Source organism: Rattus norvegicus, chromosome 20 (genome assembly GCF_036323735.1).
Source record: "Rattus norvegicus strain BN/NHsdMcwi chromosome 20, GRCr8, whole genome shotgun sequence".
Classification (NCBI taxonomy): domain Eukaryota; kingdom Metazoa; phylum Chordata; class Mammalia; order Rodentia; family Muridae; genus Rattus; species Rattus norvegicus.
The window spans coordinates 28,285,651-28,308,966 of NC_086038.1; the positions used below are offsets into that span (position 1 = coordinate 28,285,651).

At 45.8% G+C, this 23,316-nt stretch overlaps 1 protein-coding gene across 1 annotated transcript in view; it reads left to right on the forward strand.

Moving 5' to 3' along the window:
* Micu1 (mitochondrial calcium uptake 1) overlaps window positions 1–23,316 on the forward strand; it is a 146,155-nt gene that overhangs the window by 73,877 nt on the left and 48,962 nt on the right. Inside the window, exons 7-8 of the mRNA NM_199412.2 lie at window positions 6,023–6,105; window positions 6,942–7,139. Coding sequence (NP_955444.2) covers window positions 6,023–6,105; window positions 6,942–7,139 — 281 coding nt within the window. The remainder of the gene's footprint in view (window positions 1–6,022; window positions 6,106–6,941; window positions 7,140–23,316) is intronic.

Genomic DNA, 23,316 nt, shown 5'->3' on the forward strand with positions numbered 1-23,316 from the left:
ACGGGCCTTAGTAAGCCTCCTGAGTCGCTCCATAGCCAGCTCACACTTGGCTCAGAGAACTCCCGCAGGACAGAAAGTCTCAAGGACTTGTGCATGTGGGGTGCTCTCTGGTTGGTAAAATGAATTTAACCTTAGTTGTAGGAAGAAATATTAATGACAATTTGATGGAAAACTCCTCATTTAGTCACTTAAATAATTGTGCATATGCCTTTCGGGAAACTGAAGGACAGTAAGAATGAAAGACTATGGGGCCATCAAGATGGCTCAGCAGATAAGGACACTTGCCGCCAAACCTCATGGCCTGAGTTGAATCCTTGAGGCACATGGTGGAAGGGGAGAACTGAATCCCCAAAGTCGGCCCCTGATTCCATGTGTGTACTTCAGCCAGTGCACACACAGACACTCTAAATATAACATTTTAAGTAGGGGCTGACAGGATGGCTCTGCAGGCAAAGGTGCTTGCTGTCAAGACTGACAACCACATTCAGTTCCCAGAATTTACATAATAGAAGGGAAAACCTGCTCCTGAAAGTTGACCTCTGACACACACGCAAACGCAAAATAAATATAATGAAAAAAAAAGACTACAATAGAGCTGGAATTGCAAGCACTTCATGCTAACAGGAACAAGACAGGCGTGGGAACGCTGGTCTGGCTGTGGCAGTTTCTAGCCTTTGTCCTGTCGCCTTCCCAACATGCCTGTTCTCTGCTGCTGCTTTCCTGTTTCCCTGCTCCTTAAACATCGGCTTCTTCCCATGCCCCACCCTTTCCACAGCTCTCTCTTTATGCTTCAGTTTTTCCCAGGCAGCTTCATGTCTGACTCCTTGCCGCTGACCACACAATATACCAGCAGCTCCCAGCATTAACCTTCTAATCTACAGTCCGTATTTCCACTGTCTCCTCAGTGTCTCCGTCAGAATGCGCTGCAGACTCCCTAAACTTGGCAGACCCCAATGGTCGCAGCTTCATTCTGTCATCCCTTTAACTCGGGTTTTATTCCTTCTTTTAAGTGACATAAGATACTCAGTCATCTAAGCCAGTCATAGTGTCACTCCTTTTTACTGTCTACCCATCTCAGATAACTGACCATACATTCCACAGTCCCTGCCTTCTTCAGGCACTGCGGGTTCCCCCTCCCCTCCCCTCCTCTCCCCTCCCCTCCCTTCCCCTCCATCCCCTCCTCTCCCTTCCCCTCCCCTCTCCTCTCTGTTAGCACTGCCCACCTCAGTTCAGTATTCCAGTTTTACAAGGGCTGCTGTGACCTGCTCTGAACCTCATCACCTGCTTTACAGCTAATCCTTAGATGCTTGCCAGACAAATCCTTTCTAAATGCCCTGTTGGGCCACTATTCAGGGTCTCCATGTTGTCCTCAGCCCTCAGGCATCACAGAAACTAGACATACAGCATAGGTAAATGCAGAGGGCCTAGAGAGAGACACCAAGGAAGAATGGGAGAGCATGGTTCATGTTCAGAATTTTGAACGCCATGGCACAGCTCCAAGAGTCTCGAGTTGCCTCTGGGTCCGAGGTTAGGCCTGACCCGGGTCTAAGCTGCCGAGCAGAGTGTGTGCAGGTCTCACTGAGGTGAGCACCTTGGCTCTCGGCTTTGAGGAGACTGATGCAGCACTAGCTCAGGTCCTGTTTTGTCTTCAGGTCAGAACATCTCAGCATAAAATGAATGAGTTGTTCCCAATGAGCGTGTCTCTGTGTTCTTACTGGATCACACACAGCATGAGAGTCAGAAGCCTGGAGTCAGGGTTGCCCTAAGTCCAGTTCCAGGCCCACCACATACTGTGTGCACCCAGACAGTTATCTGCTTTGAGCCTTGGTTAACGTCTCTGGGTGTTTTTTGTTTTTGCTTTTTGTTGTTGTTTTGTTGTTTTGCTTTGTTTTTGTTGTTTTTCTTTAACTCACCATTTTGCTGACTTCCTTATATTCTAAGCAGTAAAGTGGCTATATCTTTGATAAAATCCGTTTTTATCATGTTGATTTAATATCCAAGTGGACTCAGGTATAGCTCTTTTAAGACTTAGAGCGAAAAAGGTTTATTACTTATTTGACTCATAGAAATTAACCGTTTTCTTCCACTTCTATCGTGCAATGGATACTAGCAGGTGGCCTACAAGAAGGTTTTTGGAGTTTTTTTAGATTTCTTTGAAACATGAATGATTAATGTTTTGCTGTATGTTTAATTCCAGTGACATGATCATGGCGATAAACTGTTCACCCATGCTTAGTAGCACACGCCTTTCATCCCAGCACCCAGGAGGCAGAGCCAGGTGGTTCTGTGAGTTTGGGGACAGCCAGGGCTACTCAGAGAAACCCTGTCTAGGTATTTAACCAGTAAGTCTGCAGAGATCGTATTAAGGGCCAGACTCACTGTTGACCCCACTGTCTGATACTGAGAAAAATAAAATGCTTTTAAAGAGAAGGAACAGTGCACATGACCCAAACACACATTCAAACTTTGCCTCGTGATTGACTTCCATGGACAGTGGCTGCTCAGATCTGACAGTCTCAGAAGACTATCTGAAGCAGCATTTGGGGAAGGAAGGAAAATAAGAGGTATAAGAAAATGTCTGTTAAGGAAAGAAAGAATATCTAGAACTGCTACTCAGAGGGCAGTGCCCTTCTTGGTGGGGCTGACAGGAAAGTCAGGTTGTACTGGAATCGTTACGTGTGCACTCTGCGGGATTCCAGTGGCAGGATGCTCTCGGTGCCTGCTCTGCAGGAAGCCCTGGCAGTTGTCAGGCTACTCCTCTGCAAAGTATGTAGTTGGTTCCTCTACTTCGCCAGTCTTTCTCACGTGTGTATCATACACATGCTTACATGTGTGTATTTGTGCACACAGATCAAGTCTTGGAGATCATTCTGAAAGGTAGGAAGAGAGAGATCATGGGTGATGAGTTACTACAAATGCATACTTGGAAAGCCACGTGCCCAGATGTACAGGAGGTGCGGGAGGCTTGGGATAATGCTGTCGTCAGCTCAGGTGACCCTAAAATGCTTTTCCAGTTCCAGTTCAGTCTGGTAAAAGTTCCAGCAGTGTCTCCCTCTGTGTCCATCTTGGCCCTTGACATAATTACTTTCAAAGCCACTGTTACTTAGTTACTTCCTGGCCTTCCAAGTGCCCGATATCCTCAAGACTGAAATTATATTCTTTACATCACAAGAGAAAAATCCAGAAGAGCTCAGAGGGACAAAGAAGAGATTCCAACTCACGAATCAGGATTACTGTGGCCAAAACTGGTTCCAAATACCCCCTGGAGCCCATCAGCAGGAATCTCATCATTCTGGGTCAACAGCCCTCCAGCTGTTGGAGTGAGACTGTGCAAATCGCATTTCCTGAAAAGAAGCCAGACAGAAGTGCTTGATACTTAGCTGGGTTTTAGGCATGGTCCCAGTGTTCAGATATTAAGTAGTCTAATCTGAAACCTTTTACCTGATTCTTTCCACACCCCAGTCAATGACTGCAGGTTGCTAACACTGGCAGGATGAGAGGGCCAGCGGGCATCAGGAACGGCTCCTGCTTTATTCCTGCCAAAGCCAGGGGAGGCACATCATCATCTAGCACCTGCCTGCAGCAGCTAGCAGAGGGCTAGCCCAGTGCCACCCGCCTTGATGTCCAAAGCAGCCTTCTACACCACTCATGATAGGATACGAGGCAGAGCAAATCTGCACCTGCCCCATCCCCACAGCCCACAGTCTGGACCACTCTCAAGGCCCATGTGCACCCTGACCGATCAGATTTAATTTTTGGTTTGGATTTGTGTTTTTATTTTTTGCTTTTAATCATTCATATATATATATATATGAATTGGAACTGGCGTTACAGACAGCCATGTGGGTGCAGGAAACAACTCAGGTCTACTACAAGAGTGGCCAGTGTTCTTAACCACTGAGCCATCTCTCTCCAATCCCCTGTTGTTTTCTTTAAACCTTCGAGATTGCAAGTACAAAACCTACCAATAAATAGATTAAATTATCCATCTTAATGCTTGATTCAAGCTGGACACGTGGCGACTGCCTTTAATTCTGGCAGATCTATGTAAGTTTGAGGCCAGCCTGGTCTACATACTGAGTTCCAGGCCAGCTAGGACTGCAACATGAGACCCTGTCTCAAAAAAAACAACAAAAAACCCAAAGTTTGGCACTTACTAACATCTTAGTAGAAGATTAGACAGAACATTTTTGAGAAGTGCCAATAGCCAGATGGTAATGGCTCATGCCTTTAATCCCAGCACTTGGGAGGCAGAGACAGGCAGATCTCCAAGTTCCAGGCCAGCCTACAGGCCAGGGCTACCTTTAAGAGAAACCTTGTGTTAAAAAAATAAAAGAAGGAAGGAGAGAGACAGAGAGACAGAGACAGACAGAAGGAGGAGGAGGAGGAAAAGGAGGAGGGGAGGGGAGAAGAGAGGGGGGAGAGGGAGAGAGAAGGGGGGGGAGGCCAGTAAGCATAAAGGGGGTTCTCTAAGTGGTTCGCTGATCAGCAGTTGAGCTCTGGCCTAAAGAACAGTAGTTAGGGACCAGGGAGGCAGTGCACTGGGGAGGGCGAGGCCAGCGGACCAAGAAACAGAAAAGAAACAAATCTGCCCGACGCCAACATCAAGTGAATCAGACAGCTGGAAGCTGTCAGGCACAGCAGCCACCATGACAGCCAGCAACCAAAAGCCAGGGACTCTCCAGCCAGCTGCCTGGGTGTCTGAAAGGAAAATTGGCCACCCAGGAAGCACTGCTGTTGACAAACTCACAGTGGGGGATTGGACAATCTGGTTCCGCATGGCTTACAAGCTTGTCACACACACCTCTGTGTGTACAAATAATCCCCACGGTTATTGTTTGGTTTGGGGGTTTATTTGGTTTTGGTTTTGTTTGTTTAATAAAAATGATGACTGAGAACTTCAGTGGCATTGGGATAGACAGGACACTTATTTTGGTTTATTCTCTAACGCTCTGCAAGTCGGGAGCACATAAGGAAGAGACGGGGTAGATATCTTTGTTTCCTTTACCAGAACACTTAATAGCGCGGAGGAGAACAGCCATTAATTTTCGTTTCATTATGACACATGAAGTGTATTAATTGTGTTTTGATTGACTCTGAAACACTAAAGCCTGTTGGAGGGGCTTTAGTCACTCACTTAAGGAATAAGTTTGTCTTGGTTGCTGCTGCTGTTGTTGCTGGTGGGGGTGGGGGTGGGGGTGGGAGTGGGGGGGTTAAGCTTCAACTGAATTCTAGCATTTAAGGATGCTTCACTTAGTAATTGGTGTATGACGCCACATCTTGACGTGGGAGCTGAATAGCTTATAGTACACCTTCCCATCCTACCAGAGATCAGGGATGAGGGCTTGAAGCCCCCACAGCAGAGTGGCACACACAGGTCATTGCACACAGTAGCAGAAGCAGCATGGAAAGCTAGATTGTTTAATGGCAAGAGCAGAGGCCTAGGCTTTGACCTCTCATTGTCGTGGTTGGCTCGCCTTAGACAGGCCGTCTTGATGCAGTAAATAACAGCGTGTTCAAAACAACATGGTGTGCGAGCTTAGCATGGTTATAACCAGTAACAGCCAAAACGGGGGAAAGCGTATCCTACACTGATGGGAAAGCTGAAGCATTTAAGAAAGGAGACATGGCTGGCTGGTTTAGAGCACTGGCTGCTCTTGCAGAGGACCCAGGTATGATTCCCAGCACCCACAGGCTGTTAATCCAGTCTTAGGGACTCCAACGCCCTCTTCTGGCCGCCACAAGCACTGCACATGTGTGGTGTGTAAATGTGCATGCAAGCAAAACACGCATAAAATATTCATTTTTTTAATATAAAGAGGTTGAAATACAAAAACAGGAAAATGCTGGTTTTGCTGGTCATAGAACCCTCTTGGGTTTTAAGGAGTTAACACTTGATCTAGACAGTGACCTTTTCTGGTTTGGGTATAATTTTAGAGTTAAGCCATTTTTCTGGAGTGACATATGTTTTGACTGATGTGTTCCTTCCATTTTCCTCCCCTTTCTCCTTCCCTACTTGTAGCTCCTCAGAGAAATTTCGAAATTGCCTTCAAGATGTTTGACTTGAATGGAGATGGAGAAGTAGACATGGAGGAGTTTGAGCAGGCAAGTCGTGCTGACTTCGGTTTTTAATACTTCTTAGCCAGTGAGGAGTGAGCCGACAGTGCAGGCTCTGGTGAAGGTTGTGGCAACCGCAGACCAAGAAAGCTCACTTGTGTGTGGAGGGAGGCCACTCTTGTTAGCCCCCAAAATTAACACTTCTCAAAGACAGAAGACATTGCCTGCATTTTCTTCTTTTATACCAACTTTGTGTATCATAAGTATTCCTAATATATTTAGATGTCAATAATTTGCATATGAGGCCGGAGAGATGGCTCAGTAATTAAGAGCACTTGACACTCTTCCAGAAGATCTAGATTCCATTCCCAGCACTCCCATGGTGGATCATCACCAACTCTAACTCCAGTTCTGGGGGACCCAAAGCCCTCTCTGGTCTCTGCAGGCACAACAGCCATATGCATAAAATAATTTAAATCAAAGACCTATGCATTAAATAATTTAAATCAAAGACCACCTCTTGCCACATCTGGAGTAGACTGGGAAGTGTGGCATGCTCAGACCTACTGAGACACAGACAGTGTTGCTGGAAAGATGACTGTCCTTGTAGGAGAGGTCTTGTACCATTCTGCCCCACCAGCCCAAGCAAATCCTCTTTTCCTGAAAACAAGCTCTGCAGGAGGCATCCCAAGACAGAATCCCCATTCTCTTCTTCCATGCCACTATTCAACTATGTATGCCTCAGTCTCCTCATCTATAAAATGGGGATAATAGGACATGGCTCCTGAGGTTGTAGTGTGGTACAGTGTTCACACAGAGTCTGCAGGGGAACCTTTCCTGTGTCACCATCCCGAGTCTAAGGGCGGGATACCGTTCTGTTCTAGGTTCAAAGCATCATTCGCTCCCAGACCAGCATGGGCATGCGTCACAGAGATCGTCCAACTACTGGGAACACCCTCAAGTCTGGCTTATGTTCCGCCCTCACGACCTACTTTTTTGGAGCTGATCTCAAAGGGAAACTGACCATTAAAAACTTCCTGGAATTTCAGCGTAAACTGCAGCATGACGTTCTAAAGCTGGAGGTAGGTGTGGCCTGAACTAGGTAATCGCCTGTGTGCACACAGAGCCTGGGCTCAGGGGCCTGAAGGCTTCCTTGCAGGCTCCCTCCAGCCATGAGAACTGATGGGTCTGAGCGTTCTGGTTGATCTGTAAGCCAGAGGCCCATGGGAAATGCCGCACTCTGCAGGAAGTGTCGTGGAGTAGTGTGGTTCTAGGACAGAAGCAGAGATGAAAAGATTATAAACCTTAGTCGTCTTTGGACCCCCATTTGAGGAGAAAGAAATGTGGGTGTCAGAACATGTTTCCCAGTGTCATGCTCATTACGTGGAAGGCACCAGAATGTAGAGGGAAAGGGATAACAGCCCCTCCTATGAACGTTTGCAAAGGCGCTAGCAGCTGGAGGCGCGGACTGTCAGGGTGAAGTCCCCTGCTCAGGGGTGCAGAGGCATCCGTCTCGTGTGCTTGGAGATTCACACGCTCACTTCTCTGGAGGGCTAATGTTTTCACTGTGTCTTGACCAATAGGCCTTGGGGTTTGCTATTGGTTCTATTCAGAGCATCCATCAAACACATATATGTGCTTTGCCTAGAGATTTAAAATGCCCTAATTTTTAGAGATTTGTAAAAAATTCCCTTACAACCTCCTAATTCCAGCATAATCCCTACTTTAATATTATTTGAAATTTCAAAACATTAAATAGTGTCACTAAAAGGACATGAAAAGAAGGCTGACGCTTCACTTAGACCCATGCGTGTCTTCTCTGCCCTCCGCTTTCCCGTGCCTGCCTGACTCAATTACAACAGTTGGGAAATCATGGCCTAATTGCAGGTGGTTATAAGCCTGCTCTCTGACATTCATGATCTGTGGGGGGAGAAGGCTGGGTAAAGCGGATCAAGCTTTAGGATTTGCTTCTGTCTTAATTTGTAAGTGATCTGATGAATAGCTCTACACCTACAATCCCAGCACTTAGAAAGCCAAGGCCAGGAGGATTGCCATGAGTTTGAGGCTAGCCTGGGCTACATAATGAGTTCCAGATCTGCTTGGGCTCCATTGTGAGATCCTATCTCAAAAAACCAAACAAAGTAGCAAGCTGGCACTGTGATTCTAGTGCCAGAGGGAGAGGCAGGAGCACCAGAAAGTCAAGGCATCTTCAGCTACCTGGAAAGCTCAGGGCCATCCTGAGCTACACGGGACCCTGGAATAGATTCCTACAGTTAATCAGGACTTCTCATGGAGGCCTGTAATTTTGAACTAGCACTGCACCTGCAGTAAAGGTCAGCAGAGAAGCTGCAGAGCCGCCTCACTCCCTCTAACTTCTAACTCTGTGCGCACAGAGGAACTTCTAGTTCTTCACAGTCTAGTACTTCACCAAAAAGATTTGAGCAGTAATTGAAGCAAAGCAATTATGTAATCAGCTCTCGTGTAATCAGGAAATTAGTCATAATGCCTGTTTTTAACTTTTATATTACATTTATTGATTGATGTGTGGGCTGGGGACCAGAGGGCAGCTTATGGGGGTCGATATTTCTCTGTGCATGTGTATCTCGGTGCTCACTCGGGTCATGAGGCTTCCTGGCAAGCGCCAGGCTAGCCTCAATCAGCCTTCCCAGGACTGGCGTCAAAGGTGTGCACCACCATGCCTGGCAACATTTAAAGAAAACAGATTTCTTTAATCCTACACAGAGGGCTATCTTCAGGAAAACCTCAGGACTCATATGTGTAAATATTCATGCTATTATCGTAGCCTGAGCACCCCTTACCCACATACTTAGTAACAATGGTATTTTATACTTTTTATTTACTTTTCTCTTTTGATTTTAAAATATTTGCATATGTGTATATTGAGGAGATGAAAGTTTGTATTGAACTGTATATTTTTAAGTCTAATATCTATAATATATGTATATATACTAGAGTGTTACAATTATATGTATATATACATATCTATATATATATACATGTATGCAACATGCTGTGCCCTTGTAAAATTTGTATTCTAAATGGAATATTTCAGTCTGTTCCTCAGTACAGAAGCCAGTAGTAGACCTCATCAACAATTTCTGTAAAAGAATCTGTATGCTCTAGACTTTATGTCCTATATCCAGAGGCCTGGAAAGAACAATACAGCAGAGGGCTGATGAGGTGGCTGGCCAGCCACAGTCCAGCTGCGCACTCCTAAAAACATGAGTGGGGTGCTGAAGACACAGGACCCTGGGCTGTTCTCAGATGTTATCACCCTAAAGCCCTTCTTTCCACATCGTGACACAGGCCGGTGACTAAAGGCCTTTGGACCGGTAGCTCTCTTCCTCAGACTCTCAACCATCAGTGCTATCTTCCCACGAAATAAGTATCCCTTTGAGGAAGTCTAGCTAGCAGACAGCGCTGGCCCTGGCTCTAATGAGGTGATGAATTAGTTATTCTCTCGGAACCTGGCTACTCATTCATAAAACAGTTAAGTGAGTCAGTGTTTTGTTGTGAGCTGAATCATGTCCCTCCAAAATCCAAATGCTGTAGCCCATTACCGTTTGGATTTGAAATGTCTCCCTGGGTTAATGTTTGGAATGCTGGGTCCCCAGTTGATGGCACGATTCTGAATGCTATGGACCTTCTGGAGCTAGAGCCTGGCTGGCGGACGTAGGTGCCCACGAGCAAGGCTTTGGAGGTCACAGCCACCTCTGGTTCAAGCCTAACCCCTGGCTCTGCTTCTTGGCCTGGACCTTGTTAGCAAACCTCACCCCATGCTTCTGCTGACACTGGCTCCGTCCACTGCGCCTTCCCACCATAATGAGCTGAAATATCTCTTTTTTTTTTTTTTTTTTTTTTTTTTTTGGTCTTTTTTTCGGAGCTGGGGACCGAACCCAGGGCCTTGTGCTTCCTAGGCAAGCGCTCTACCACTGAGCTAAATCCCCAGCCCCTGAAATATCTCTTAAAACCACAAACCAAAAGCTTTTCTCCCTCGAGTTGTTTCTTTCAGGTTATTTAGCCACCATGATAGAAAGGCCCCCATAAGCCATGACACCGCTTGCTGTCTCAGAAAATGGCCATAATCAGAGACAGTGCAAGAACAAGTAACTAGTGCAAAGAAAGCCACCGGATGGGGTCCACAGCCACCTGACTTTTGCCATTATTAGAAAACAATGGGCACATCAGGAGACACAGGGCACACATGCACAGACAGGCGATGATGGAGAAGCAGTCTGGGCAGCCACCCACAAACCAAGTAGAGTGCAGCACTTAGACCTTCCAGAACCCTGAGAAAACAAGTTTCTGCTACTGAAGCCACGCAGTTACAGAACATTGTCAGGGCGGCCCCGACACACTAGCGCACAGCCGAGTGCCCGAAGCCCTTGGCCAGTGCTGTGCCTTAGTGTCTTCACAGTGGTGTCTGCTGTCGGTCTGCCCTGGACAGACACAGGCAGCTGCACACCAGCAGGCTTCCCAGCCGAGAGACCCAAAGGCTGTTCATTTACTTTGGAATCATTTCCTCAGAAGACGTCTAGAAATAGCAGTAAACCTGTTTTCTATGAAGCACTTCTAATTTCACTCTTCTAAGTTTGGGGGATTTCTCCCTTCACTGAGCATGAAATAAAATCTCATCATCACCGCTAAGAGGCAGGTGGAGATGATTAATAAATCTCAATACCTTTGCTATGAGCTTTATAATTCCATCACTCTTTCTGCCTCTTACTAGTTTATTCCATGGCTTACCTCCTTTAAAACCTGAGATCAAGGAGATTTATGGGTCCATCTAGCTGCTCCTTTCTGCCTTTTTCTCAGAACAGCAGTTTTGAGATTAAAGGAAGTTTGATCCATCATTGAGATTCCACAGGTGAGAGGAGGGAACGCCTGTGAACGTTATACCCGTTATACCCGGTGTCTGCTCTGACCCAGGCGCTTTGCATATCCTAACTTTTCTTTTGAGACAGGTTCTCTTGGCTAGCCTGGAACTCCGAGTTCTGCCTCCTGAGTACTGGCATCAAAGCATGCACCAGCTGACCCTTGAATTCACTCTCAGAGTCCGTGTGATGTAGGATAGGATACACCATATCACAGGTGTAGACACAAACTGTAACAGCCACAGCTGCCGTGTGGTAGTGTCAGCTCAAGCCAGCTACGTTCACGCTTCCTTTAGACTGAGCTATTTCTGTTCCTTACTTGGTTGGTTTTTATTTGTTTTGTTCTTTTTAGCCTGGATTATGGTTTCTATGGGACTCAACAAAACAGTTTGGATTTTAGGGGCTGAAAAAGACCAAAGTTCTCTCATCCTGCTTTCTCCACAAGTCCACCTTCTGGCTCCTTTGCTACCAGGTGTCACTCCTAAGGACAGAGGAGAAATGCCCGGTTGTCTATGTGTGTAAGCCCTTACCCAAGCCAGCTGTGTGGTCATCAGAATAACTATTACTGAGCCCCGAAGTGTCTGAACGCTCTCACCTTCCGACAGCCTTTGTCTCTTCCGCCCATCCCCTCCCTCTGTTTGAAAACAACAGCAACAAAAACAAGGTTTTAAAGAAGTAATGTAAGAATAAAAGTTGCTTTCTTAAAACTTTTATTTTAGGTTAAGAATTCCATCTAAGGCTGCCAGAGTCGGGAGAGCAGGGTTCCTTGGAGACAGGTGCGGAGTCTAATTCCAGTTAATATATTCATTGATTTCTCTAGGACTGTAGCAAGGAAGAAGTCAATCAAAATGAAAGATAGTAGAGAATTCTTTGAACGATTATGTTTAATTTTAATTTGGGGGAGAGGAACTGTCATGTCAAAGAGAAGTAAAAAATTAATTTATGCAAGAATAAAGACTCTAACTAGAATATACAACAAAGAAACTATGAAATAAGTTGGGGTCTATGTGTAACCAACCAATCACTGTGAAACCTCAGGAAAGATGAGCACCAGTTACCCAAAGATAAGTGAGGTACAATCACTGTCTCATACACACACACACACACACACACACACACACACACAATTACCTTGTTTAGTAGGAAAAAAAAATCTAGAAGCAGGGCACAACGAAATAGGCTAATAATTATTCACCGCTATCAGTAAAATAGAGCAGCCCAGCAATGGCTTGGAGACTAAAGATGCTTTGACCTGAGTCCAACCTAGAGCCAAATGGAGGCAGTGTGTGGGGTCCACTTATATCCACATAAATCCACGTTAACTCAAACAGCAGGTCAGTGGTCAATACAGATGACAAAAATGTACTGTAATCATGCCGCTACTGATGGATCAAGTCCACAGAACAGACTCGGGCTGAACTGTGACCCTGGAGAGAAATTGCACAGGATATTTAAAGGATGAGACCTCAAAGCGAAGGCGAGCAGAGCGGGCCATAACCTTGCCAAACCAACCATATTTTGACATAAGAGGTTAAGCAAGGAAGTTTTCACCAATCAGGTTAGGAGTAGGTCCCTGGGACATGAACTTGTTTGACCCTGCCAGCCAAATGGAGAGGTTGTCCTTGAGATGCCTGAACTCAGACAATTGTTTCCCTATAATATAAGGTTCCATGATTCGCTGAAGAATGATACCCAGGACTCAAATAGTTTGTAAGCGCAAAGAGTGTTTTATTCTACAGGAGTCCAGTATGCTGGGGTCTCCCATTACCAAGACAGAGAGATCACCAAGTGAGCAAATTCCAGGGTAGATGAGCTTTACCTTAACTCTAGCTCTAGGCATTCCAGAACCATTCTCAGAGCATGAAGTCTGGAAACTGCTGCTGACCCATTGTCCTTGCCTCAGGCCAGGTGTTGGGGCAGCCTCTGAGAGCAGGACTTGCCTGGACTTGCCCAGTTCTTGGAAACAGAAATTTAGGCCTAGTCTCCTTAAGTGCCAATTTGAAGCCTGTCATGGAGTCAGCCTAGCCTTCTCAATCATAGAAGCTGTTCAACTACTGGGAAGTCCCCACCTCTCCCAGGACCTGGGACCTGGAATTTAGTTTCTTCCTGTGATTAAATGGAGTCTGAAAATGAAATGGTAGTGCTTAGATTAAGTTTCTCTTGCTTGTTGCCAACAGCAGAGAGAGATAACTGGCTCTACAAGGTTGTTCTCCAATCCCTACAAGTGCACCATAGCACGTGGACCTGTGCACACACACACAATCCGAATAAATAAATTAATTAAGGATTAGAGAAAATTAGATCAATTTGACTTTTTTTTTCCTCTTCTAACCTATGCGATCTGGGGATCAAATTCAGGTTTTCAGGCTTGATGGCAAAGGTGTTTAAATACCAGCTGGCTTGCCTGCCTGTTGTTCTCAGTTCTGGATCTCACCTAAATCTGGCCGAAACCAGATGAGTGCTCTGCCACCGTGCTATAGTCCAGCCCTAAGGGATTCATTTCAGCCAAGGAGCATTTTTAAGACTTCAAAGTGCCTAAGGAGACCCTAGAATCGTGTTTGAATCCATCAAAGCATATCTGTGTATGTCTAACAGTACAGCCAGGGGCCTGTTGCCTAGGAGAGACAGACTCACACAAACGCCAAATGGTTACAGAAAAGGAGAGGAGGCAGGAAGTCCTTCAGCCAGGCACTCCAGAAGCTAGAATGTTCTTGGTAGTCTTACAGCCTACATTTGTTCTGTTTTTGGGTTTTGGTTCTTCTGTTTTCTAGAGGAAATAACTTCATATGTGAATTTTATGATGAGAGTTGACTCTTTTTTATTTGTTTTTCCTTTGGCTTTTTGAGACAGGATTTCCTAGCATAGGTCTGGCTGGCCCAATAGCACATTTTGTAGATCATGCTGGCCGCAAACTTACTTTCCTGGCTCTGCCTTCCAAGCACTGGTTTGTAAGCATGCTCTACCAAGCCTGCCGGGTCCAGAGTTGACTCTTTCTTTTTTTTTTTTTCTTTTTCTTTTTTTCGGAGCTGGGGACCGGACCCAGGGTCTTGTGCTTGCTAGGCAAGCGCTCTACCACTGAGCTAAATCCCCAACACCGACTCTTTCTTTTTTCCTTATGATTTATTCGTGTATTTGATGTGCATTGGTGTTTTGCCTGCATGTATGTCTGTGTGAGGATCCCCCTGGAACTGAAGTTACAGACAGGTGTGAGCTGCCATGTGGGTGCTGGGAACTGAACCAGGGTCCTTCTGGAAGACCAGCCACTGCCCTTAGCCACAAAGCCCCACAGAGCTGACTCTTAATTACATTCCAGAAAACAAAGTGGAGCTTTCATCAGGCTTGCTTCTCTTTTACTCTTTTGCTTCTACAAAGTAAAATATAGATGATAATAAATGTATAGTTTCTTATTCCATCCTTGGTTTCAGCTTGAATTATTCAATAAAAAGGTACTTTACTCCTTTAAGTATTTATAACTTTAACAAGCAAAGTATATATTTAAAGGGTTTTTTTTTTTATTGTTGTTTGTTCTTTTAAAAAAAAGCAGCCTCCTTCCTTATAAAGTAAAACAACTTTTATATTTGGTTATAAAAGTATTTTACTAATAATTTTTTTGTGGGAGGAAAAAACTACTTATTCAGCATGAAATTCTTGTCAAAGTGTTGAGAGAAGATGGGAGCAAACATTTTCATAAATGTGAAAAAGTGGATTTGGTTTTTCACCAGAAACTGAATTACCATGGCATTACCCACTGTGGGAGGAGGCTGCACAAGGGACTCGGAATAAGAGCCCAGGCTGCTTGTCCCAAGGATCTGGGTTCAACTCCCAGGACCCGCCTAGTGGCTCACAACCATTTTAATTCTAGTTCCAGGGATCCAATGCCCTCCTCTGGCCTCCATAGATACCAGGCACACACACACACACACACACACACACACACACACACACACAGTGCACACGTGCACATGCAAACATATCCATATGCAAAATTATAATATATTACAGTGCAAAATATAAATGTAAAAGTATAATTGTAATGCCAAAACAAATTGTAGGGAAATAGGAAAACCACAATTCCAGTATATATGTCTTCACCCCGGGAAACTCCTCTTGCAACTTTAATAATATCATCATTCCGGGGCTGGGAATTTAGCTCAGTGGTAGAGCGCTTACCTAGGAAGCACAAGGCCCTGGGTTCGGTCCCCAGCTCCGTAAAAAAGAACCAAAAAAAAAATAATAATAATATCATCATTCCAAATAACATACATACGTGCATACATATGCACTCATGAATACTTAACATGTATCTACATGTGCTCATACATATATTTGTGTGTGTGCTCTTACATGTGTGTGTGCTTATACATATGTGTATGTGTGCTCATACATGTGTGCTTTTTTTAATCTCTTTCAAGCTCTTTATTTGTTGTCTTAGTCCTTAAATCTAAAGATCTATCTATAAAGAAAAAAAAATCAACAAATTGGATCAGTAGCATGATCTATACACACCAGGGGTTAATTATAGAACCAGAGAAAATTTTTTATGGTTTTTGTTTTGGTTTGGTTTTGGGTTTTTTTGTGGTTGCTTGGTTGATGGTGCTTGTAGTGGTTGTAGTGGTTGTCGTTGTTGATGCAGGGTTTCACTATGTAGCCCTGGCTGTCCTGGAACTCACTTTACAGACCAGGCTGGATCAAACTCACAGAGGTCTGCCTGTCTCTGGCAGGCACCGCCATGCCTGGCTCTGCAGCAGCAGATTTTAGAAGAGCCCACTGCTTTGAAAACTAGAGCAGGGCTGGAGTTGATAGCACACACCTGTCACCCAGCACTTGGGACGTAGAGGAAGGAGGATAAGGAAGTCAAAGCCATCCTCAGCTATGGGGTGAATTTAGGATAATTTACTTTTCCCTAATTGTTTTTATTCTTTGGTTGTTTTGAGGAAGGGGCTATCTCAGGGTAGCAGAGTCCAAGCTAGCATAACTTCTGGGCTCAGGTCATCCTCCCGCTGTGGCCTTCTGAGGAGGTAGAAAGAACTAAGTCAGAGTCATCACTGAAGGACCAATAAGTGCTGAAGGTTTATCTTGCCCTGATTTACAGGTAACTATGCAATCCCAAAGTCAGTGGACGTCCGTGGTACCTTTACAATATTTGACAGTTTCCAGGATTTTTCTGTCAACCGATACTCTTAATGCTACATTCTAAATTCATTTTAAACTGGCCACAAGAAAAAAAATCGAACTCATAAATAAATCATGAAGATTTGATCTTCCTCCTGGGAAACGTCTCTTGACTGTCACTCAAAGCCATAGCAGCCCTTTTTCAGTAGAACACAAGTCCTTCTCAGCTTCACAAGGTCATAGGTCATTCATTTGTGCTGGTTGGATTTTAGCTAGAGTTGTGGTGCAGCAGTGTGAGGAGACGCCTCACAGATCACAGCCCACTGGTTAGCCATACATACCCTAGCTGGTGCGCTCTGTGCTGTAGACCTGCAGCTGTCCAGCACATTAACAACCAGAGGGTGTAAGCCACCGCCCTCCGGAGTCAGGCTGTTCTAGCTGTGCCCAGCTCTGTGTTTCCTTTGCTCTTCACAGTGCTGTGAGGTTGGCATTGTAATCCCACATTTAAAAAGTGTGGAGACGGGGCTGGAGAGATGGCTCAGTGGTTAGAGCACCGACTGCTCTTCCAGAGGTCCTGAGTTCAAATCCCAGCAACCACATGGTGGCTCACAACCATCTGTAATGGGATTCGATGCCCTCTTCTGGTGTGTCTGAGGACAGCTACATTGTACCCACATATTTAAAGTATGGAAACTGAGGCAGAAAGAAGTTAATGCGCCCCAGATTCACACATACAGAGGGTGGGCCAGAGATTGTATTCCTGGCAGTCCAGCTCTTCCAACTTGCAGTAGTATAGGATCTGTACTCAGTGTGGAAGATACGAAAAGAAACAAAGCATTGCTTTAAGCTTCTGAAGGGAAAATGAGCAAACCAGAATTGTATTTTATTTGTTTATTTTGAGGCAAGGTTCCACTATGCAGCCCTACTTAGTCTAAATTTGGTAATTTAGCCTCGACCTCCCAAGTGCACCACCATGCTCAACCCCAGACAGTTTCTTATGGTGTCATGCGTGGAATCCCTGGTAGAAGTGATGAGTGTCTGGTATGAGTCATGTAAGTCAGTCTGTGTCCCCCTTAACTCTGAGGTGCGTTCTGTCTGCAGAAGAGGCTGTCTTGTCCTCTGCTGTTTACCCTGATGTGGAAACTGTGAGAAAGGGGCAGGACAACCCTGTGACTGCAGCTGGGGAGAGCAATGGGGAGAGTGGCCATCCTCAGCAAGTCTGTCCCAGACCTCGAGTGAATGGATGACCCTCCTGTACCTTCTAGGCTGGTCCTGCAAAAATATTAGAGGGATGTGCAGACAGACAGAAAGACAAAATTAGTGGGCAAGGTCAATGAATAGAAACCTGTAGGTTTCCCTAAGACCCAGCTGAGCCTAGAGACAGACTAAGTTTGCTGCCTCCTGATCGGCCCTCAAGTGAGGAAACTCACTAGCATGGTGGCACAGTACGAGTAGTCAGGAGGCTTGCGGGGGGAGGGGGGATGTTGGGCAGCCATAAGCTATACCTCCTTTCTCAAGAAAAACAGAAGAATGAAGCATGAGGAAACTTTAACAAAATATTTAGGATATGTAAGTTCTCCCCACACACCCATAGTAGTGACTAGCTGCAAATGCTTTTCAGAATTAGAGTCTTTAGAACTCTGGAAGGAAATGCTTAGAAGAAAAAAAGCAAGCTTTAACCTCTGTCTGTCAGTAGGGTCCCTGCAGTCTAGACAGCGTCTTAGGAGCCAGAGCCAGCTTTGCGGTTACTCAAGACTAAGTAATGCACCATGCCCCGCCTGTTGACCTGATGCTCTGAGCAGACGCCTCGTGAGAGGATCGTGCCTTCTGGGTGTTCAGCATAGGCGTGAATGTGCCTCGAGCCCCTCCCGGTTCTCATTACTTTCCTCAGAATGTCTTCTCTCGGTCCACGCCCACTCTCCTGTTTGCTTTCTGTCAGCCTACCCCACAAGGGCACAAATGTCTTTTCTTATTAAAGCTTAGGCTAATGAAATATAAATGACTTCAGTCGTTTCTCAGAGAGGGGAAGAGATTTGTGAAAATAGAAGAAAGGAAAACACGTCATGGGAAATGGCGCAGCTTCGAAGGTGTCAAGAAGAGAAGATGGCGCATCTTAGAGAATAAAGCAGAGCCGGCGGCCAGCTGTGAAAGGCTGTGTGCTGAGTGAGCTGTGAGCACCTCCTCAGCGCTGGTGCCTCAGAAAGCTCACTGAGGCTTAAACTGAGGTAGTGTGGGGGGATCTGGATCTCTAGAAAGGTCCATCTACCCACACTGTAGATTAGTGAAGGAGGGAGAGCCTATTAAATAGTTATAATGTGTATCCAAGGAGGAAGTAATACGGTAATCTTAGGAAAGAGAGAAGGAAAGGGGTCAGTTTGAGAAATCCTAAATAAAAGGTTTTTCTGGACTTGACATCCAGGAGAGGAGAGGTTCAGGCGATGCCACGCAGTGCCACAGAGAAGAGGGGACAGCTGGCTCCTTAGACAGGTCCCACGTTCTGTTCTGGACAACCCATGGTAGCCTCCAGAGTGCTGAGACTGCAGGGATGAGCCACACTGCTTGGCTCAGGCTGCAGTCTTGTCTACTGGGCTTTGGCATTCAGAGTGACAGCAACCGTAGAGATACAGGTGGAGGCGTAGCTGGAGGACCACCAGTGTATCTAGATCACTAGTGCATCTGTGGGCGTAGGGAGCCCTCACGAGGATGCTGAATGTACCTGAAGAACAAGAGGGAAACCAGGGACAGAAATTCTTCTATGCAGAATGGAGAAGAGGAACCAGAGAAGGGCGGGTCTCCATGTGAGCTGAGCACTCTGTGTCCACTGGAATCCAGTGCAAGAGGTGGCGAGGCAGCTGTGAGGAGGCAGCATGGGAAGCGTGCTCAGCTTCAGTGGCAGGCTTAGCGCAGCCTTCCTTGCGTGTTAGTTGGTTGTTTTACATGTTCACACGCGTACACTTTGCATGCTGACCCCGCTCACCTCTGACCTTCCCTAGCCACAAATCTGTTGAACATTCACATTTCTTCACTGTGTTTTGTGACCCACCAAGATTAAGCAGGGGCCACACATCTATGTGACCGTGGCACCTTCCATTGGATCCTGTGGATCAGCACAGGGTACACCACTAGACACTGCAAGTTTTCTCCTTTCCCAGAATATCCAGGAGCTCAGATGTAGAGTGTGAGGCCCATGAATATCGTGAGGGTGGTTTTGCTTTATCTTACTTTGTATATGGGGGTTTTACCTGTGTATATGTATATGCATTAAACACATGCCTGCCTAGTGCCTTCAGGGGCCAGAAGGCGATATCAGATGCCCTGGAGCTTACAGACATTTGCGAGCTATCCTGTAGGTGCTGGGAATTGAACTCAGGTCTCTGGGAAGAACAACAGGTGCTCCTAACCACTGAGCCAACTCTGTAGCCCCAGCATTGGCAGGTTTTGAGACCAGGTATCACTGTGCAGCCCAAGCTCTTCTTAAACTTGTGGTGCTCATGCGCTGGTCTCCCAAGCGCCTAGGACAGGCACGCACCACCTATTTAAAACTGGTCTCCCACAGTCCCTGTCCACTGATTCATTAGGCAGCAGACTGCCTGACTTGTTCACCTTCTTATTCCCTAGGCCATGTTTAGCATAGAATAGGCACAAGATAAGTGTTTGAATACAAATAGAATGATCTATTAACATAACTGACTTACATTAGTGATTTTTGTATTTTTTGATAGGTTTAAATTTTGTCTTTGCCTCTAGGACCTCGGAAGCTGTGCTAGCTAGTTTCATGTCAACTTGGCACAGGCTAGGCTAATTTGGGAAGAGGAACCTTAATTGAGACAATGCCCCCATCAGATCGACCTACAGTGCATCTTCTTGCTTAATGACTAGAGGGTGTGGGGGAGCTCACTGTAGTCCTGGGAGCCCTAAGAAAGCAGACTGAGCAAGCCAGTAGGCAGCACTCCTCCACGGCCTCTGCATCCGTGCCTGGTCCAGGTTTCTGCCCTGTTTGGGTTCCTGCCCTGACTTCCCTGATTGTGGATTGTGATATTACACTGTGAAGTAAAATGAACCCCTTCCTCCCAGAGTTGCTTCTAGTCATGGTGTTTTCTCACAGCACTGGGAACCCTGAGTAAGACAAGAGCCTTGATTTGGTGCACAGAATCGAAGTAATGCTGGCTTAGAGGCAGGCGTGGAAGCTCCTAACACGGTGTCCAGCGTCCCCACTGTCCCCGAAGTCCGCCTGTCCGTTCATCCCCTCATAGCCATTTCCGTGTCAGCCAGGAGCTGGCTTCTCTCTGCTCCACAGAATGCCTGCCGTAGCTGCTAGTGCGTGATGCATGTCTCCCACCACTAAAAGCAGAAATAGGGGAAGGACTGGAGGCCTGGACTTCCCAGCATTCCTGACTATTCCTAGTCGTTGGAGCTTTGCAGCCTTTAAATTTTGGAAGACAACCAGAAAACTGCCCACTTGGCAGTCATTATATTAATATCATTTTTTAGTGTCCTAGATGATTGCTAAGATTTTTTTTACTCTGGAATTCTATGGTTCTGGGTAGAAGTGGAGGCTTTGGCATGGGAGACAGAGGCACAATGTTGAGCCTCTTCTTTCCTTCTCTTGACTTCTCCAGCGGATGACAGCTCTCAGCTCAACTCCTGTTCACATTTACAGAGATGCCAGAAATAAACCTCGACATAATGCATTGTCAGCGATTTTCAGTATATTCATCTAAAGAGTAAATGAGTATATGGAATTCATTACCAATCAGTGAGCTATAATGTTTTCAGATTTCCATGCAGATACTTTGTGATGTGTGGTGTCAGAGATTAAGGCAGCGTGTGCCCCTGTACTCCAGCTATTCCGGAGGCTGAGTGCAAATTTTGTGAGCCCAGGAGTTCAAGGCAGCCTGAGCAACACAGTGAGATCCTATCTCTAAAATAAAGCAGAGGATGGGAAAATAGCTTGCTGAATAAGAGCACTGGCTGCTTTTCCAGAGGACCCAGGTTCAATTCCCAGCTCCCACTGGTGGCTCACAAGATCTGTAACTCGAGCCTCTGAGGTTCTAACACACTTCCTGCCTCCATAGGTTTGCACATGATACACACAGAGACAGACAGACAAAACCCCATAGATTTAAATTCATTTTATTAAAATAAAGTACAGTGGAAAGTGATGTAGTTTCCATAGGTACAGGATCACGATGGCCACTTCCTCTTTACTGGGCATCATATAAAATTATTGACACAAAATTGCTCAGAATATTAATATATCTTCTTCTACCTTCAGTGCAGAGATTGAAATTGGTTTAATGGATTTCCTGCACTTTTAACATTGGCAGAGAGGGTTGAGAACATAGCTCAGTGGTAGAGAGCACTTGACTAGTGTGAATGAGACGTTGAGTAGAATTCCGGTACCACCCTGGTGGTGCTGGTGGGGGGAGCAAAGGGCTATGCTTGAAGTGTCCCACTGGTATAGTAGAATTTCTTTACCTGTAGGGAGGTGGCTATGATGTCTGTGTTCCCATTCACCTTCTGACTTTCATACTCAAAATGCTGGCTATAGTGAATTGGCTAATATAAGACAGGTGAGATGGGTCAGTCAGGAAAGGGACCTCATAACCCTGAGGACCTAGGTTTGATGCCCCACCCCCTCCAACCCAAGTAAAGATGCCAGGCATGGTGAACACATGCTGTAACTAGGAAGAGGGAGCCAGGCAGACCCTTGGAGCACACTACCCAGCCAGCCTAGTCTACTTGGCAAGCTCCAGGCCAGTAAGAGGCCTCAAAAAGCAAGGTAAGTGGCTCCTCCTGAGTCAAGTCACCCAAGGTTGTGCTGGGCCTCTGTATGCACATGCATACATGTATACCTGCACACACACATGAAAAGTGAATATATTCTATTAATTTAACATCTGTTATTGTCCAAGGCAACGTCAGTGTTGCTGGGACACCAGCTCTGCCTCTGGTGTCACCACTAGTAAATAAATGGCCCTGCTTACACCCATTTCCCACACAGGAACTGAAATGGCTTCTAATACCTTACCTCCAAAGCCAAAGCTCTGAGACTGCATATTAGTTAACTGTTAGTGGATGAGAAATTACCCTAATTAATCCAAAGTCAGTGACTTGCAGCATATATCAGCTGGGAAATTAATGAGCTATATTGAGTTCATTGTGCCAGAAGATAAAAATCGATTGTTCTCCCTGCCTAAAACAGCAAATATATCACAGAATCTTCAAGGAACGGGGATCCAGAGGTGGTCTAGCTGAGGCTTGACTGAGCCCCAGGCTCCCCCTGCAAGGTCACTCACACAGCTGAAGGCAGAAGGCTTCGGTTCCCTTTCTAAGGACCACTTTGTGGAGTCTCAGAATGTGACATCAGCCTCTCACGGGTCTTTGACTGACCCTGGTCCATTGCAGGAGAGGACTGCCCAAGCTTAGGAGTATTAGAAGCAGAATGTTGGATGCCATCTTTAATCTTTTACCACCTTCCCAGGGTACAAGGTTAGCCTTAGGAAGGCTGAGCCAAGACCAGACAGTTCCGTTAGCATGTGCAGTTGGCCCCACCCCTGCTCTTCCCAGGAGTGTCTTCCTTCCTGGTGATTAGATGTTCAGGATCTCGGAAGTCCTCCCCCATGTCTCATTCACTTTGACTGTAGTGAGTAGAGAGGTGAGTTCCTCATTCCTTCACTCCAGCAGGACAGATGCTACCCTGTAGGAGCTAAGCCCTGTGCATTGATCCCTTGCCTGCGCTGGGAAAAGCCCAGCTGTGCATGCATGTGATCCAGACTGCCCACATGCCCATGCTCCAGGCCCTGCCCTTCTTCAAGAACAAGGTCTCCCTCCAGCCTTTTGTATCCATTAAGATACTGCCCCTAAATCTCTGTACTGAGTCTCCCCACTGCTGCTAGGAACAGAGATGTAGAGACTAAGGAAGCCCCTGTTGTGCTACACACCGTGGTTTGTGGCCGCCATTTACAGCCCTCGCTTTGGGCATTGCAAACAAACATCATTTCACAGTCAAAGCAATATAGTATGCGGACACTTTCATACTGGTAATTTGTTCTGCCAATTTGAGGAATATACCAAGATTACTTTACAAGTGTAGGGTTTTTATTTTGTAGCCAGTTTGGGAAATTCTACCTTGACACCCTGATAATGTACTTTAAATCCATAGATCCCTTTTTAACTCTTTGTTTAAGGAATTATACTCTGGTAATATGTGGAATGTGATACAAAAAGTTAAAAAATGTGACCAAAAAAA